Raw genomic sequence first — 14,812 nt, forward strand, 5'->3', positions numbered from 1 at the left:
TGAAAGGGAGCATCCACAACTCCTGAGTCCACAGCTTCTATTCAGATCTGCAGTGATGGAAGCAAATTAAAAACTTGGTGTTGGCTATGAGTTAGAGGAGTCATTCCAGTGGGCCAGATTCAGACTATAATTGGCTCAAACTAATTATTATTTCATAGTACTAAAAAGTATTTGTGGCAGTGAAGTTCCCGGTCTCAAAGTATTTCTCTCAAACCATGTGGGGGCAGATAAGAGACTTGATTACGTTAATTGAAAGTGTTAAAAAGATATGGCATTACCAGGATGCTTGGTTGCTCTCAAAGCAAGCCAGAAAATGAACTCTTGAAAAAGGTGTAATTTGTGAAAAATATATGATTTATTACACTTCTGTGTATTAGTTTTTAAAACCATTAAAAGTTAATAGTTGACCTCCAAAACATGACATAAAGATTTGTTGTATTTTTATTAATGTTTTTCATAAAAAATGCTTTGTATTTAGAGACCTTATTTAATTTTGTATATTTCTTTAGGTTCATTATTACAATGAAACCTATGCAGTGTGGGAGCCACTTATTGAACGAGTTGAAGGAGGAAGGAAGCAATGGAATTTAAAGCTGGAGGTATGTAAAGATACTTGACATTATGTGCAATGGTTTGTACAGGCAGCTATTTTTAAATTCCTTTGAAGTTTTGTGGGACATTGACCTTTTGAATGCTGTTGCTTGAAGGAGCTATGCAGTTTTACATGAAAAAAAAAAATAATCTTTCTTTAGAGATCTTAAGGTTTATCTGTAATGTGAATTATCAATGCATGGATGCAATGAAGTGTGTAACCATGCAGAGAAGAGAAACAAATTTGCCTCCTGTGTTGGTATAAAATTCCCATCTTTGCTTAAAACATCTGAGATTTACAAGGCAAAGTAGATATTACTTTACTTGCATAATTGCCACATGTAAGTCAAGTAGTTTTTTCCTGTTTTAACATAGGAGAAAGTAACCTATAGGTTTGTAATTGTCTAATGGAATTTTTCTTTCAGATGAAGACTAACCCTGTCCAGGAGAGAAGTCTGCTGCCTGGGGATGATTTCATTGTTATTCCTGAGCCACAAACTGCAATTAACATCTCTTCAATGGACACAATGAATATTACAATATCCAAATGTTGTCTTGCTGTTTTCAGTAACCTAGCCAAGGTAATAACAATCAGTTATGTGCTTCCATAGGAAATTCTGAATTATCTTTGTTTTAAGAACTATATTGGCTCCCAGTCAAATGGCTTCTCTGCAGCTATGACAAATGTTACCTGGAAGGGCTGAGGAGTTTTACTCAGCTCCTTTAGGCTCAGCAAAAAGGTGGGGTTATCTTTTTATCTACACAGAAAGTAGCTTCTGTGTTAGACCAACAAATGTGCCTATGCAGGACTTAGGAAGTGTCACATCTGCAGGTTAACTGAACATGAAATGCTCTAATAAACACAGCTGTTTCCTACCATATTCCTTCTGAAATATTAAAACAAAAATTTACTCCCTTTCCATGTTTTCTGTTTAATTGAATACTAAGAAAAGTGTGCATTTTAGGATTGGCCTTTAAACTGCAGGAGTAGAATGTCCCATGTGTTAAAAATACCTTTTACCCCTTTTACCTTTTACTTTTTATAGTAGGTGTGCTTCTGAATGGTCAAGGATGCTTTCCCCTCCTATTTTTTCTGTTGTGAAGAAATTTTGGTCGCTAAATCAATCTGTTTTTACAGAAACACTTGAGTTTGACTTATGCCTATTTATTTTTTAATTCTGAATGATCAGCAGTTCTGTAAGTACTTGCTTACACTGTAAGCCTGTATTGGCAGTCAGTTACTTTGGCTTTTGTGCAACCAAACAAAAGTTTGTAAGTGCAAGTTGTGATTGAATTTGGAGCTTGTGCTCCATCTCCTTGTGACTTCTGTGTCCCAGATCTTATGTTTCTCTCAAACCTAAGATTTGGAAAGACTCCCTGTGAGGAGCATGAAGGGTTATTGTAGCATCAACATTTGCTGCAAATCACAGAAGGAAATTAGATTCTCTGGAAATAACCGTACTTGCCTGAAATATTGCTGTACAAAACATAGATCTACTGTATATAGTTCCTCTCCTCATTAAAAAGGTAGTTGCTAGGAACTGTCTTTTAAAGCCCTTATAGGTATGTTATTGTGGCTATTTATGTATGACATATTGTAAATGTTTTTATTTACAGGCATTTTCAGAAGCAACTGCATCCACCTTTGGCTATTCCTTTAAAGAGACAGCACCTATCATAGTGAAGAATGCCCTGGGTGTTCCTCTCAAAGTGATTCCTAGCTCCAATTTTCGGATAGTGGGTTCAGCTGAAAAAGAAAATGTGAATGAAATAGAAACTGGTCAGAGCATGGAACTGGAGTATTCTGTTTTTGAAGCCCCCCAGCGAGGAAGGTTGTCTGCACTGCACCGACAGGAAAGCTCTGTCTTCTCTTTAAATTTAGGTATTATGCTAAGGAGTGCTGTTTGCTATCACAGGCTGGGCATGGGAAGATGGGAGTTTAATTCAATGTGGTAGAAATGCAGGTCAAGTGTGTTGTGTTGGAATTACCTTTGAATATTGATGCCAATTAAAAAAAACACCACAAAACAGGTACTGGGCTTCTTAAAAAGATGGAAAATTCCTCTGCTCCAGTTTTCAGAAGGAGAAAAGAATGATATTTTTTTCTACCCCTTGGGAGAACTGGAAGCTATTCTAGTGGAGTCATTGATAAACTATCTTAGAGGCCCCTGTGACACAGGCCTGTGTGTTCCAGCTCCTGTTAAACAGGATTTCCCTTTCTCCTATCACTACTTTTATTTGGCTTTCTGTAGTTACCCAGCTACTTGAGACCAGTTATGATGCTGTGGTTTTAGCTTTGCCAGGAAATATTCCTGAGAAAACAAGTTACAATAGCCACTAATATGTAATCATCTGAGTTTTTCCCTTTCCATCACATTCCATATGAAGGTGATACAAGGCTTGTTCTGTGTTCATTAACTCAGCCAACCAATACCTTTAATAACTGCTTGCAGTATTCCCCATGCTGTATATAAATCATAATCTAAAGTTGTGGAGTTGAGGAGTATTTGGACCCCAAAGCTTTCCTTCAGTGGTATTTGAATACCATTTAAGGTGTTTTTGCCAGAGGATACTTTGGTGTCTTGGGACTTCTGCTGCTCAGAGTGACCCTGAGATATGTCAGAAAGTCTCTTTTCTCAGCCCAGCAGCTGAAGAAGAGGTCAGGACTCTTCTATCTAATTTCTCAAGGTTGTTTATTGTTTCTTATGTATAAAATTCTTTCTCTGGCCTGCTGAGGTTTGTTCAGCAGGTCAGAGGTGCTCTGGCTGCCCTCAGGGTGGTGTTATCTTTTTATACTAAAAACTGCGTGTACATTATTTACTATAACTTCCCAATACCTATCACCTGTGTTAGACAGTGAGTTTCTACCTTAAACCAATCCAAAAGTGCCAGCATCACAGCAGAAGATGGAGGCCAAGAAGAAGGAGAAAGGCTGGACATGCCCAGATTCCTCCATCTTGCCTCCTGAACCCCCATTCTAAAAACCCCAAAAAATCTATTTTTCACCCTGTGACAAACTAATTATTATTCTATTTAGACTTTCGTGGCTTGCAGATCCTCATGCAAGGTTGGTAATTTTTTCCATGGGTCATAATCAAAGGCAGAGGCATCTTAGGCTCTGTGCCAAGGTCTCTGAGCCCCCTGGCAGGGGTTTGGGCAATCCAGGACAGCCAGAGGGATGTCCTGAATTCTGACACTTTGGTTCTGGTTGTTGCTGAGTTTTCAGTAGCTTAAGCACTGTTCAAATAGGAAATGGTAGTGTGATTTGTGTTCCTAATAAAGTCTTTTGTCTGTTTTTGTGGATCAGAACTGGAGGGATACAAGGAGGCCCTGAGCATTCCCGTGGCCAAGCCAGGCCGGCGCCTGTACAGCGTCAGGGACGGCGCCGACCGCCCCGACTCCGTGCTGGTGCAGATCGACGCCACGGAAGGAAATAAAGTCATTACTGTGCGCTCCCCTCTGCAGGTAAAACCAGCCACAGACACCAGCCCTGGCAGCACTGCTCTTCATCAGCCTCCTTCCTTGGCTTCCTTAAGGCATTTCTTCGAGATCGTACTTTTCCAAAATGTTACTTAAAGGCCACTTACTAAGTGTTTTGCTCTCTTTGTTATGTGAGTTTTCCTTTGGTTTTCCCTTTCCTGTTTGGCTTTCTAATATCCTCAGCATTGGGGATGCTTTTTATGCTATGTGACGTTTTAAGCATGTTTTTCAATTCTTGGAGCTTAGAGTTTTCTCATACACTTGTTTATTAAGACAGCTCAAGTTTGTTTTCTAGAGGAATTTGGTTATATCTACTAATGTTGGTTTTCCTTGTTGTTACTGATACTTTTTCCTTTAGAAATTTGTACCGTAGAAATTCGTACCATAGAAATGTAATGAAAAATTACTCATTCTGATTCCAGATCAAGAACCATTTCTCAATTCCGTTTGTGATCTACCAGCTGGCTAAAGGCTCCAAGTTGCTGAAGCCAATTGGCATATCCAAGCCAGAAGAAGAGTTTCATGTTCCTTTGCATTCATACAGGTACATTTCCTCTGCTCTGTAGGGCCAGTCTGTCACACTGATGCACAAATACAGCATTAGTTTTGAAACCTTAATTTGTATGTGAAAGTCTTCCTGAGTGGGCTAAAACTCCAAAGTGCTGTCTTTGTTAGGTAATTAGTGTGCTGCAAAAGCCATGACTTTAAAATAGATGAAGTTAGGTGTCAGTGCAAAGCCACTGTGTACAATTCCTGCTGTTTTCTTACAGGTGCCATCTGTATGTCCAACCAACAGGAATATTTGAGGGTCAGTACAAGGAGTCTACAACTTACATTGCCTGGAGGGAAGAGCTACACAGGAGTGATGAAGTCAAGTGCTTGTTACAGTGCCCAGCCACTGAGACCAATTTCTTGCCTCTAATAATCAGCTCAGCAGCTGTACCTGATGAACTGAATTTTATTTCAAGTTCTGTAGAGGAGTTGGATCCTGCCTACATTATCCACCTTTGCCCTACACTGACTGTGAGGAATCTTCTACCATACACCTTGAGATTTTTACTTGAGGTAAGTTACTTCATGGTTTTATTTGTAAATCCCTGCCTTGGTTTTGAGTAAGAATGCATTTAGTTAGAAGTGAAGGTGAATGCAGTGTGGAAGATGCTGAATGTTGGGTTTTGTATTTTCTGTTGTAAATGAATGAGGCTGATATAACATTCTGGATGTTTTGGAGATTTTTTAAAAAATTTGTGTGTACCTGACCAGCTCTGCCTTGCTCCTTTATCAGGAATCCTGTACTGGATTAGTCTTTTTCTTTTACATACTTCTGAGATTCTATTTCTGTTTTGCGAGCTGTCTTTAGCTTCCCAAGAAGAGGTATAAGAGAAAGCATCTATAATTTCTAGAGCCTTTTTTTTTCTATGTAGAAATTGAAAATTCTCTCCATTCTGACACTGATTCTTTACTGGTGACTATTGTGAGGTCTTGTACAAATTGGAAGAATCTTTGAAGGATGCTACACAGACAGTTTTCCTCTGTGTGTTCAATATTTTCAGTATCTAGTATTTCTTCATTAATCTGAGTGATTTTAGTAAATACAAGAGGTGTGAGCATTTAGAACCACCATCCTTGTTTGTTCTGTTTTGTCCTGCTTGCATAACTGGCTGTGACATTCATTGAGATCTTTCTTTCTTTCACTCTGTCCAACATCACATTGGCACTATTCCCAGTTTTCCTCACCTCCATTGTACTTCAGTACTTGGAGTAACTGAAGAATGTAACTACAGAATGTAGAACAGAGTGGTGTTTCCTTGACTGAGGAGCTAGAAACCAGTAATTCATATCTATTTCTGAAGTCACTGTACCTGTACAAGGGTTTGTGCTTATTGTCTTCACATCCCTGTGCTAATCAAGCCTGGCTACTATTCCATACTGTTAAGTATAGTGTTTATCAGTAAAAATGTTTTATCAGTAAAAATTAGGAAAGCTGTTGTTGTTGGATGCTACTTCCTGAGCCAAGTTGTGCTACCAAATAGCATGGCAGAACTGGCAGGTCTGTGCCTTGGGGGTTCTTTAGTGTGATAAATCCTGGCTGTGGATCTGCAGCATAGTCCAGTGCAGTGTTACACCCAGAATTGTAAGAATATGAATAAGAAATCATTGCCAAAATCCTTTGGAAATCATGGAGGAGAGAGGGAGGGAGTGGAAGCAAGGGATGTGTTAGAGCAAGTTTGCCTCCCTGAGATCCAGAATTAAGCAGTCTGTACTGCTCTGCAAGTAAAGTGATGCTCTCAAATTATTCACAGGATAAATCTCAAGTGAAAGTGATTGGAGATTAAGGCATGGGTTACTGAGGTATCTGAAATGTACATCTTACAAGAGAATAAAACACTGGTTCTTGAACCAGCATATAAAATCTAATTTTTATGTGTTGAAAACTTAATTTACCTTATCTAATTTTGCTACAGGGAACTGCAGAAGACCGTGAATTGACTGAAGGCAGTGCTGCAGATGTTTTTCACTCAAGAATCAGTGGAGAAATAATGGAGCTTGTGTTGTTAAAATACCAAGGCAAAGACTGGCATGGCCATCTTAAAATCTGTGATGGGATGTGTGAATTTTTCCCCGTGCGTTTCATGTCCCACAGTGCCTCAGAGCTGGCCGTGGATGTTCACATCCATGCCAGGCGGGTCGGGGGCCACATGGTCCTGTCTGTGTTCAGCCCCTACTGGATTATCAACAAGACCTCCCGAGTTCTGCAGTACCGAGCTGAAGACACTCATGTGAAGCATCCAGCAGACTACAGAGATATTGTTTTGTTCTCTTTTAAAAAGAAAAATATTTTTAGTAAGAACAAGGTATGCTTAATTTAGGTGGCAATCTTCAGGCCGTGTTCTGAGGGAGAAAACACACACACTTGTTATGAAAGGAATATTTTTGTGTAGTTTTTAAGTCTAAAGAGTTTAATTTGACTGCTGTTTTCTTTGGTACTTGGACATTTAAAATGCACACTGTAAATATTCTGTTTTGTGTTACACACATTCCTCTTATTTTGATTTTAGGGTGATGTGATGTTTACATGGTCAAGTGAAGAGCACTGCAGTACAAGTTTTTTTAAATACTTTTGGATTTTGGAAAAAAAAATTGAATTTTTTTGGAATTTAGAATTTTTTAAATAACTTTTTTTTACCTAACAATAGTTGAAGAAATGGTTGAAAAACTATTAATTTGATTATTTCCTTCCATCTCTTCAAGTTTGTGAAGCTTGGGCTTTTTTTCCCCATCTATGTGTGCTGTCATGAGCATGAGTCAATGAGAACTACTCTGCTTTGATACCTTCTACTGTAACATCTTTCCCAGAACTCAATCACAGATTAATAAATCACAATATTAATAGTGATACTACATTGTTAGGTTATCCTAATTTAGGGGAGGTGCTAAAAGCACTGAAGTGTTGTGTTTACATTGCTATATGTGATATAACTGCAGTCCATAATGCATGAACCACAGAATGAAAATGAGTTTACTGAATTACTTTGCATGTTGTTGTTTTTTGTGTGTAGATCCAGCTGTGTATTTCAACCAGCACTTGGTCCAACAGCTTTTCCCTTGATACTGTAGGAAGCTACGGATGTGTCAAGTGTCCAGCTAATAACATGGACTACCTGGTAAGATCTGTTGCAGTGATTTGTGAAGATCTCTGTGTTCTTTTGGGTTGACTTTTTACAAACATGTAGTACTCTCTGTTTGAAAACACAATGATGGATGTGCATGGTGGAGATAATTGTTCACAATTGTTAGCAAGTGTTTGGATCTGCACTCCTTATCCAAGACTGCATTTTCACAACTAAGCAGATAAAGAGATGTGGGGAGTTGTGTTTTCATGTACTGTTTAACTGTGTTCTGATGATAATGGTCATTTTAAGTTGTCAGGACTTACTCTAGAGGGATTTCTGGTGGATTTTCCCCACAAAAGCTACAGCTGCAAAATGCTCCTGCTAACCCTGTCAGATTACACTTGTGTTAGTTGTGTTGCATAATCTGCTGATTTTACTGCATGGTTGGTGCTTTTACTTCAGGTGGAAGGAACAGGAGTGTTGTGTGTTAGGCTTTGTAATTACACTGCTGTTGGCTTTTCTATCCTGACTTTTCTCCTTAGCTTCTTGTTGATTATTTGCTCAAATTCTCCTTGTTCAACAGGTTGGAGTCAGCATCAGAATGAGCAGTTTCAACCTTACCAGAATAGTTACCTTCACTCCATTCTACACAATAGCAAACAAATCTTCTCTGGAACTTGAAGTTGGAGAAATTGGTCCTAATGGTTCTCTTCCAACTAATAAATGGAATTATATCTCAGCTTCAGAGGTAATGCTTCATGTTTTTTCCTTTTGATATCACTGTAGACAAACAGCTGTGTTTAGGTGTCACTTGAAGGAAGAGGAGTTCCCTTACAGAAGCTGTCTCTTTGGTGGCATGACATGGATATTTCACATCCCAAGGGAACTTGAACTGTACAGGTTGTATGTGCTGGTACATTAATCAAGTCCTTCAGTTTAGATGTGGATGTGTTCATCAGGAGATACTTGGCTAAGAACTAAGACATGTGAAATAGTCTCAGTCACACAACCCTGTTTGTTTTACTGCTGAGTTACCACATTGAACATATATGAAATGTTAAAGTCATGTGTATTTCTTGTCTTACAGTGTCTTCCATTTTGGCCTGAAAACTCATCTGGTGAACTTTGTGTAAGAGTAGTTGGCTATGAAAGCTCATCCAAACCATTCCTGTTTAAAGCCCAGGATAATGGTACTCTGCTGAAACTGGAAGAATTGGTGAGACTGACTTTGTGTAGTCTGTTGTTAATTCTCCATTTTAGCTCGGTGGTAGCTTGACTCAATAAAATCAACATCAAAACCTTGTCTCTTAAGTTATGGGTACACTGCTCTTCATTCAGCTCTGTTGCATTAAAAAAGTTATGAATCAAGTTTGCAGTGTTGTTTTCATAGCTGTGTAGTCAAGTTGATTTGCTTGTGACAAGCTTATAGGAAACTGAACAGCTCTATTGCTATTAAGTTACAATGGTATACTGCACCTCTGACATCTGGGCTTTTTGCAGAGGATATGTCTTGGATGCCTTCAGTTTGTTTAAGTAGGTAACAAAAAATAGATTCTATTTTAGGATTTCTTGATCAGCTATAACATGTTGGAGACACACAGTTCATGGTTAAATTAATTTGATTCTAATTAAGATTATTATCATTTCAGAACTCACCCTAGCCTAGCATTAGGGAATATGTTTATAAAGGAACCATGTTCAGTAAAGTCTTTGGATATAATGTTTATCATAGTTCTAACCTGAATTAATGCTGGGCTTTGTCTAACTTCCTCTCCAGAATGGGGGCTTGCTGGTAGATGTGAATGTCTCAGAGCATTCCACTGTGATCAGCTTCATGGATTACCACGAGGGAGCTGCCCCAGCTCTGATTGTGAACCACACTCCATGGGACTCCCTCAGATATAAACAGAGGTATGTGCAAGGAACAATTCACCATTGCTTGTTTACCCAGGGATATCCTGGTTAAACATCAGCAAGGTGTCACATGGGTATCACCAAGAGCTGATGTACCAGCAGCTGGACTTGTCTGGGGTGAATGGCTTAGGCCCCTCATGCCTCACTGCTGGAGGGGTGGAGTTGTTAGTACTGGGGTTTTCTTGCACCACTTCCATCAGTGCTTTTAACCACTGAGTGCTGTTATTTTCTCCTTCTCTTTTAACCTGCAGTGGATTACAGGAGGAAATGGAGTTGAAACCAAGGCAAGTATGCCTCTTTGCCTGGACAGATCCAACCAAACCGAGAAAATTGACTTGGGGCTACTCTCAATGTTTTGGTGAACATGACCTACTTAAGGTAAATTTTCTGAGGGGAGATGGAAATGCTGAACCAATTTAGGACTATTTCAAAATTAAAACTATCTGGGAGAAAGCTTTATCAGTAACTTTGCCTCTGTGTCATCCTGTAGGAGACTTATAGCTACTGTCAAGAAGCAAGATTTTAGATGTTTTGATAGTCCAGTGTGTCTGTCTTTAATTAGCTGCCCACTTGCACCTTACACTACAATGAATTCTTCAGAGGTGGCTTGGTTTTTCTGTTGAGTAACACAGAGTTGACAAGATTGAAAAGTTTTGCTAGCTAAAAGAAGGTGTAGGAAAGCAAATTTGAGTTTCAGTTGTACTGGAAATGGGTTTAATTTCACACACCTGAACTCAGACAGAACCAGTGACAGTGTGCTTTACTGTATAAGCACATCCTTGGGTCAAATTTTTCACTTTTAAAAATGGTTTTAGTTTAAAACCCATTTCCTTACCATATAATTAGGGTTGCATTCATGATTCTTTGGGGCTTTTGAGTAAAGGGCTTTAATTATCTCAGTTTTGCCTTACAAATTAAAAATAAGGAGTATGTGCTTTTGAAAAGCAGAGATCTTAGTAATTGTCTGGTTTCACTGTTTCATGGTATATGATTTATTGCCTTCTTCTGCCATTACTAAGATTTGAAGCCTTTTGCTTTGCTCTGAAGGCTTTTGTTCCCTAATGATTTCCAATATTATTCTAAACAACACATATTGCTGGAATGTTTAGTTTGCAAAAGTGGGAAAAAATATCCCAACCTCAACTTCTTTCCAGTTTTAGGGTACAAGGTGCAACCAAGTCAGGACAGTGCAGTAAACTGAACAAACAGGAAAAATACTGAGTTCTGGTTGGTGTTTGCTCTATGTTTATAAGCAAGTTTACAGACAACAGAAGGGGTTTACTCATGTAATATACTTTTTTTTTCCCTTGATACAGGATGACTGTGGCCAGTTCCCCTACAATGCAAACACTCAAATTCACTGGGTGTCTTTCCTGGATGGACGACAGCGAGTGCTGCTTTTCACAGATGATGTGGCTCTGGTTTCCAAAGCACGACAAGCAGAGGAGCTGGAGCAACCTGACCAAGAAATAAACTTGTCAATCCATAGTCTTGGACTTTCTCTAGTTAACAATGAAAATAAAAAAGAAATCTCTTACATAGGAATTACTAGGTACTGCCCATGGAAGTGTAAATATTGCTTTGAATAATCAAAATTTGGCAGTGTATTATAATTTTAGCAATAGAGTTGAAGGGGATATGTTTCAAGTTAAATTAAGTGAAACATTTTTAATTAAAATTAAATTTTGCATTTACTCCTATAGTGGAATTAGAACCAACAGGATTTAACTGCCCCCCTTTTTTAGCTTACATTAAAAAAGACATAATAGAGTTTTTTGAGCCTGAGAAATTATAAAATTATGTTTTACATGGTTTGCATGCATAAGAAAAGTATAAGTACTCTAAACTTGTTAACTTTGTTATTTGTCTTGCAGTTCTGATGTTGTTTGGGAACGGAAACCAAGGCAAAAGTGGAAACCATTTAATCAAAAACAAATAAACCTATTGGAACAGGCATATCAAAAGTATCTCTCCAAGACTGCTTTCCAAGGTCCTGGTTGGCATAAACTGGACAGCAATACTGAGGTAGGTATTGAGTTTTAGTGTTTAAATGCTTGCTGAACAAGTGCAACAGTTGAAACAGATTTCTGGTTTGCTAAGTTGGGATAGATGCTGTGTGAAGAGAAACAGAAATAAGAGGCAGGATTTTTATTTAAGTAGTTACACATTTTACACAGTAGAATGTTTTTGTCTTGTGATACTGAGGCAGTACTGAGGTATTATCCAGGCTTGTATTATGAAGCAGGAATTTTAAAGGATTTTTCTTTTGTGTAGTAGAAAAGATTGCTCAGTGTCTGCACATTAGTTGTGAACCTATATTTGCAGTATATACCCTAAATTCTTTGCAAAAATTTTGGTTTTAGCTTTTTAATAAGGTGCAGTTCCCATTACTTGATATGGTAAAGGTGTCTTCAGTGTTCAAGGACTCGGGAAATTAATCCACTTACCTGAGCTTGTTCAGACATTAATTATACATCCCTGTATTCCATGCATAGAAAGTGTATTCAAATGGCTAAGTCCAATACAACCATTTTAAAGTACCATCGTCAGGCTTGTTTCCTATATCATCCTTTCATTTGAAAAACATGTATATGCCCTCAGCTCTTTGAAAACTTGAATTTTGACCATTGCAGTAGTGCATTTATAATACACGGTATCAAATCTTTTATCTGTAGGTCATTGCATTGCACTCTCAATAAAGGAGAGCTTTATGCTTCTGCTTCTCATAACTTAAAAGTTGCAGGATCAGGGGGGAAATGTCAGTTGGGAAAGTAAATCAGCTGCATATAAATATCTTTAATTATGCCAGTGTAGTATATAACTCATGAAGAAATAGCTACTTAGATGACACAGAGGTTCCTGCTTGGGACAGCTAAAGCTGCCATGTAATGTCCTTGTCAGACTAACTGGTGGTTTTCACTGTTTTCCATGCAGTTAATTAGATGGAGAAATTCAGCAGCCTGTGATCTGATAATGAGGAAAACCACAGGGTTTATTTGCTAGTCTGTCAATTTTATTGTTTCCCAAATTAACCTGTATCTTAGCTCTGCTTCCTTACACTTGCAGGTGAATTTTAGCAAGTCCCCAATGGAAATGCGTCTCCCCGTCAGATGCAGCATCCGCCGTAACTTCCTGTCAGGAATTCAGGTTGAATTCAAGCAGTCACCTCACCAAAGGAGCCTACGGGCTCAGCTCTACTGGCTGCAGGTACCTACAATTTAATATTTAATCCTTCCTCTGGTTTCAAAACCAGACAGACATATTAAGGCTTTGATTTCCTTCATTTATGTGAAGAAGTATTGAAAAATCAGGGATGCCCAGACAAAGGCAGGAATGATGCATCTGACTCCCTGTTCTCAGAAGGCAAATTTATTACTTTATTACATTATACTATATTAAAGAATACTATACTATATTAAAGAATACAGAAAGGATACTTACAGAATGCTAAAAAGACGATAATAATGAAAACTTGTGACTTTCAAGACCCCAACACAACTTTGCCCCAACTGGCCAATGAGTGAAAACAACTCGCAGCAGAATCCAATGGAAAAATCACCTGTGGGTAAACAATCTCCAAACACATTCCACATATGAGCACAACACAGGAGAAGCAAATGAGATAAGAATTATTTTCATTTTCTCTGAGGCCTCTCGCTGCCTTTCAGCTTCCCAGGAGAAAAACCCTGGGTGAAGGAATTTTTTCAGAGAATGTGAATGCCACAAAGAAGTATCTTGAAATTCATATGCATGTGGTGCCTGTCTCTCTACATCAGAGTAGCAGGGGTGCTGTGATGGAAAAGTATTGCAGAATTGTCATCCCAGGGTTTTGAAGTAGTGTGGGAAGAATTCCACAAAACTGTGTGCTAATGTACAGCAGGGTGCTATGGTGGAGAGTTTATTTCTAAAGAGCTGTGTTTTGGTGTTCTAAAACCTCAACCTTTTTCAAAATTTTACTGTGTTTTTTACACAGAAGTGTAACATTATTCTACAGAGTTATCTACATTATCTAGGAGTTTAGAGACCTTAGTACAAAAACTGTCTGTCTAATGGGAAGTAGAGAACAGGCATTTAAATATGCTCAAATAGTATGCAGTAATGTATCTGCCTGTAATATTAACACAGAATTAATGTGCAACACTTGCAGCAGATCAGCATAGTCCTGTCAGTACTAATAGTGTTGCTAAATTTGCCAGTAGAGCAAATTTATTGCTCTAATTTATGCTAAAATACTTTAGCAGGTACTGGCAAGAACTGTTCAGTGCTAGAGGGAGATGATGTTGAGTGATCATCATTGCCATCTTCATCTCCATTTGCTGCCCTTCTCTGAGGGCCCTGGTGCTTTTTCTGACCAGCTTGTGGGAAGTTTGCTCCTTCCTTTTATCTTTCATTTTGTTTTTACTTTTTCCTGAAGGTGGTTTTCACTATACAGTCAGTTTGCCATCAGCTGCAGACCTTGTAAGGGAGTCTTTGTGGGTGTGAACATCTCTAAGCATCCCTTGTGCAGCACTTGGAACCATCTGAACTCTTATAACTGAATGAGTAACAGTCCACAATGGTATCAGAGTAATCCTTTTGCTCTTTCCTCCTTCCACCCTGATAAGTAGAGCATTCCTCTTGAACACAATTTATAAACAAGTTACTCAAACCTTCTGAAATGAGAACTGTTTGATTATCATGTCACTAAAATATTCCTGTAATTATGTAATAAATTTTTAGGTTGATAATCAATTACCAGGATCGATGTTTCCTGTTGTATTTCACCCTGTGGCCCCTCCCAAGTCCATTGCTTTGGATTCAGGTAAGAGAAAGCCTATAGTAATATCAGATTTATTCAGCCTTGAAAGGAGGAGCTTGGCAATTGATTTTTAAGTTTTGTTTTTCTTTTTAGAACCAAAACCCTTCATTGACATCAGCATCATCACTAGATTCAATGAATACAGCCAAGTCCTGCAATTCAAGTGAGTGTAACAGTGAATTGTAATTTCATTTTACAGATGTGATATATTTTAGAAGGTAACTTTGTTCTTAAGTTTGTTCTCCTATCTAAACCACTTTTGACTTCAGATTGAGTTTTTAAATGTCTCCAATAAAAAACATCAGTCAAAAAGGAACTTAATTTTAGAAAATAAGGACTGACCATGTGAAGGGACTGTTCTGCAAATTCTTTAGTAATCAGAATTATTTTCTTCTTGTACTACGGTATCAGAGTT

The 14,812-nt window shown here is 38.3% G+C and overlaps 1 protein-coding gene across 2 annotated transcripts in view; it reads left to right on the forward strand.

The window, feature by feature from the left end:
* VPS13C (vacuolar protein sorting 13 homolog C) overlaps window positions 1-14,812 on the forward strand; it is a 74,344-nt gene that overhangs the window by 44,911 nt on the left and 14,621 nt on the right. For both annotated transcript variants that reach the window (XM_054273108.1, XM_054273109.1), the window contains exons 55-71: window positions 510-599; window positions 1,017-1,172; window positions 2,209-2,473; window positions 3,899-4,056; window positions 4,494-4,615; window positions 4,842-5,136; window positions 6,537-6,926; window positions 7,632-7,736; window positions 8,269-8,433; window positions 8,773-8,901; window positions 9,463-9,596; window positions 9,851-9,977; window positions 10,916-11,151; window positions 11,474-11,624; window positions 12,666-12,806; window positions 14,319-14,400; window positions 14,491-14,560. In XM_054273108.1, the coding sequence (XP_054129083.1) occupies window positions 510-599; window positions 1,017-1,172; window positions 2,209-2,473; window positions 3,899-4,056; window positions 4,494-4,615; window positions 4,842-5,136; window positions 6,537-6,926; window positions 7,632-7,736; window positions 8,269-8,433; window positions 8,773-8,901; window positions 9,463-9,596; window positions 9,851-9,977; window positions 10,916-11,151; window positions 11,474-11,624; window positions 12,666-12,806; window positions 14,319-14,400; window positions 14,491-14,560 (2,816 nt within the window). The remainder of the gene's footprint in view (window positions 1-509; window positions 600-1,016; window positions 1,173-2,208; window positions 2,474-3,898; window positions 4,057-4,493; window positions 4,616-4,841; window positions 5,137-6,536; window positions 6,927-7,631; window positions 7,737-8,268; window positions 8,434-8,772; window positions 8,902-9,462; window positions 9,597-9,850; window positions 9,978-10,915; window positions 11,152-11,473; window positions 11,625-12,665; window positions 12,807-14,318; window positions 14,401-14,490; window positions 14,561-14,812) is intronic.

This window comes from Melozone crissalis, unplaced genomic scaffold (genome assembly GCF_028551555.1).
Source record: "Melozone crissalis strain CALT ecotype California unplaced genomic scaffold, PUWL_Pcris_2 ptg000014l_1, whole genome shotgun sequence".
In the NCBI taxonomy this organism is placed as follows: domain Eukaryota; kingdom Metazoa; phylum Chordata; class Aves; order Passeriformes; family Passerellidae; genus Melozone; species Melozone crissalis.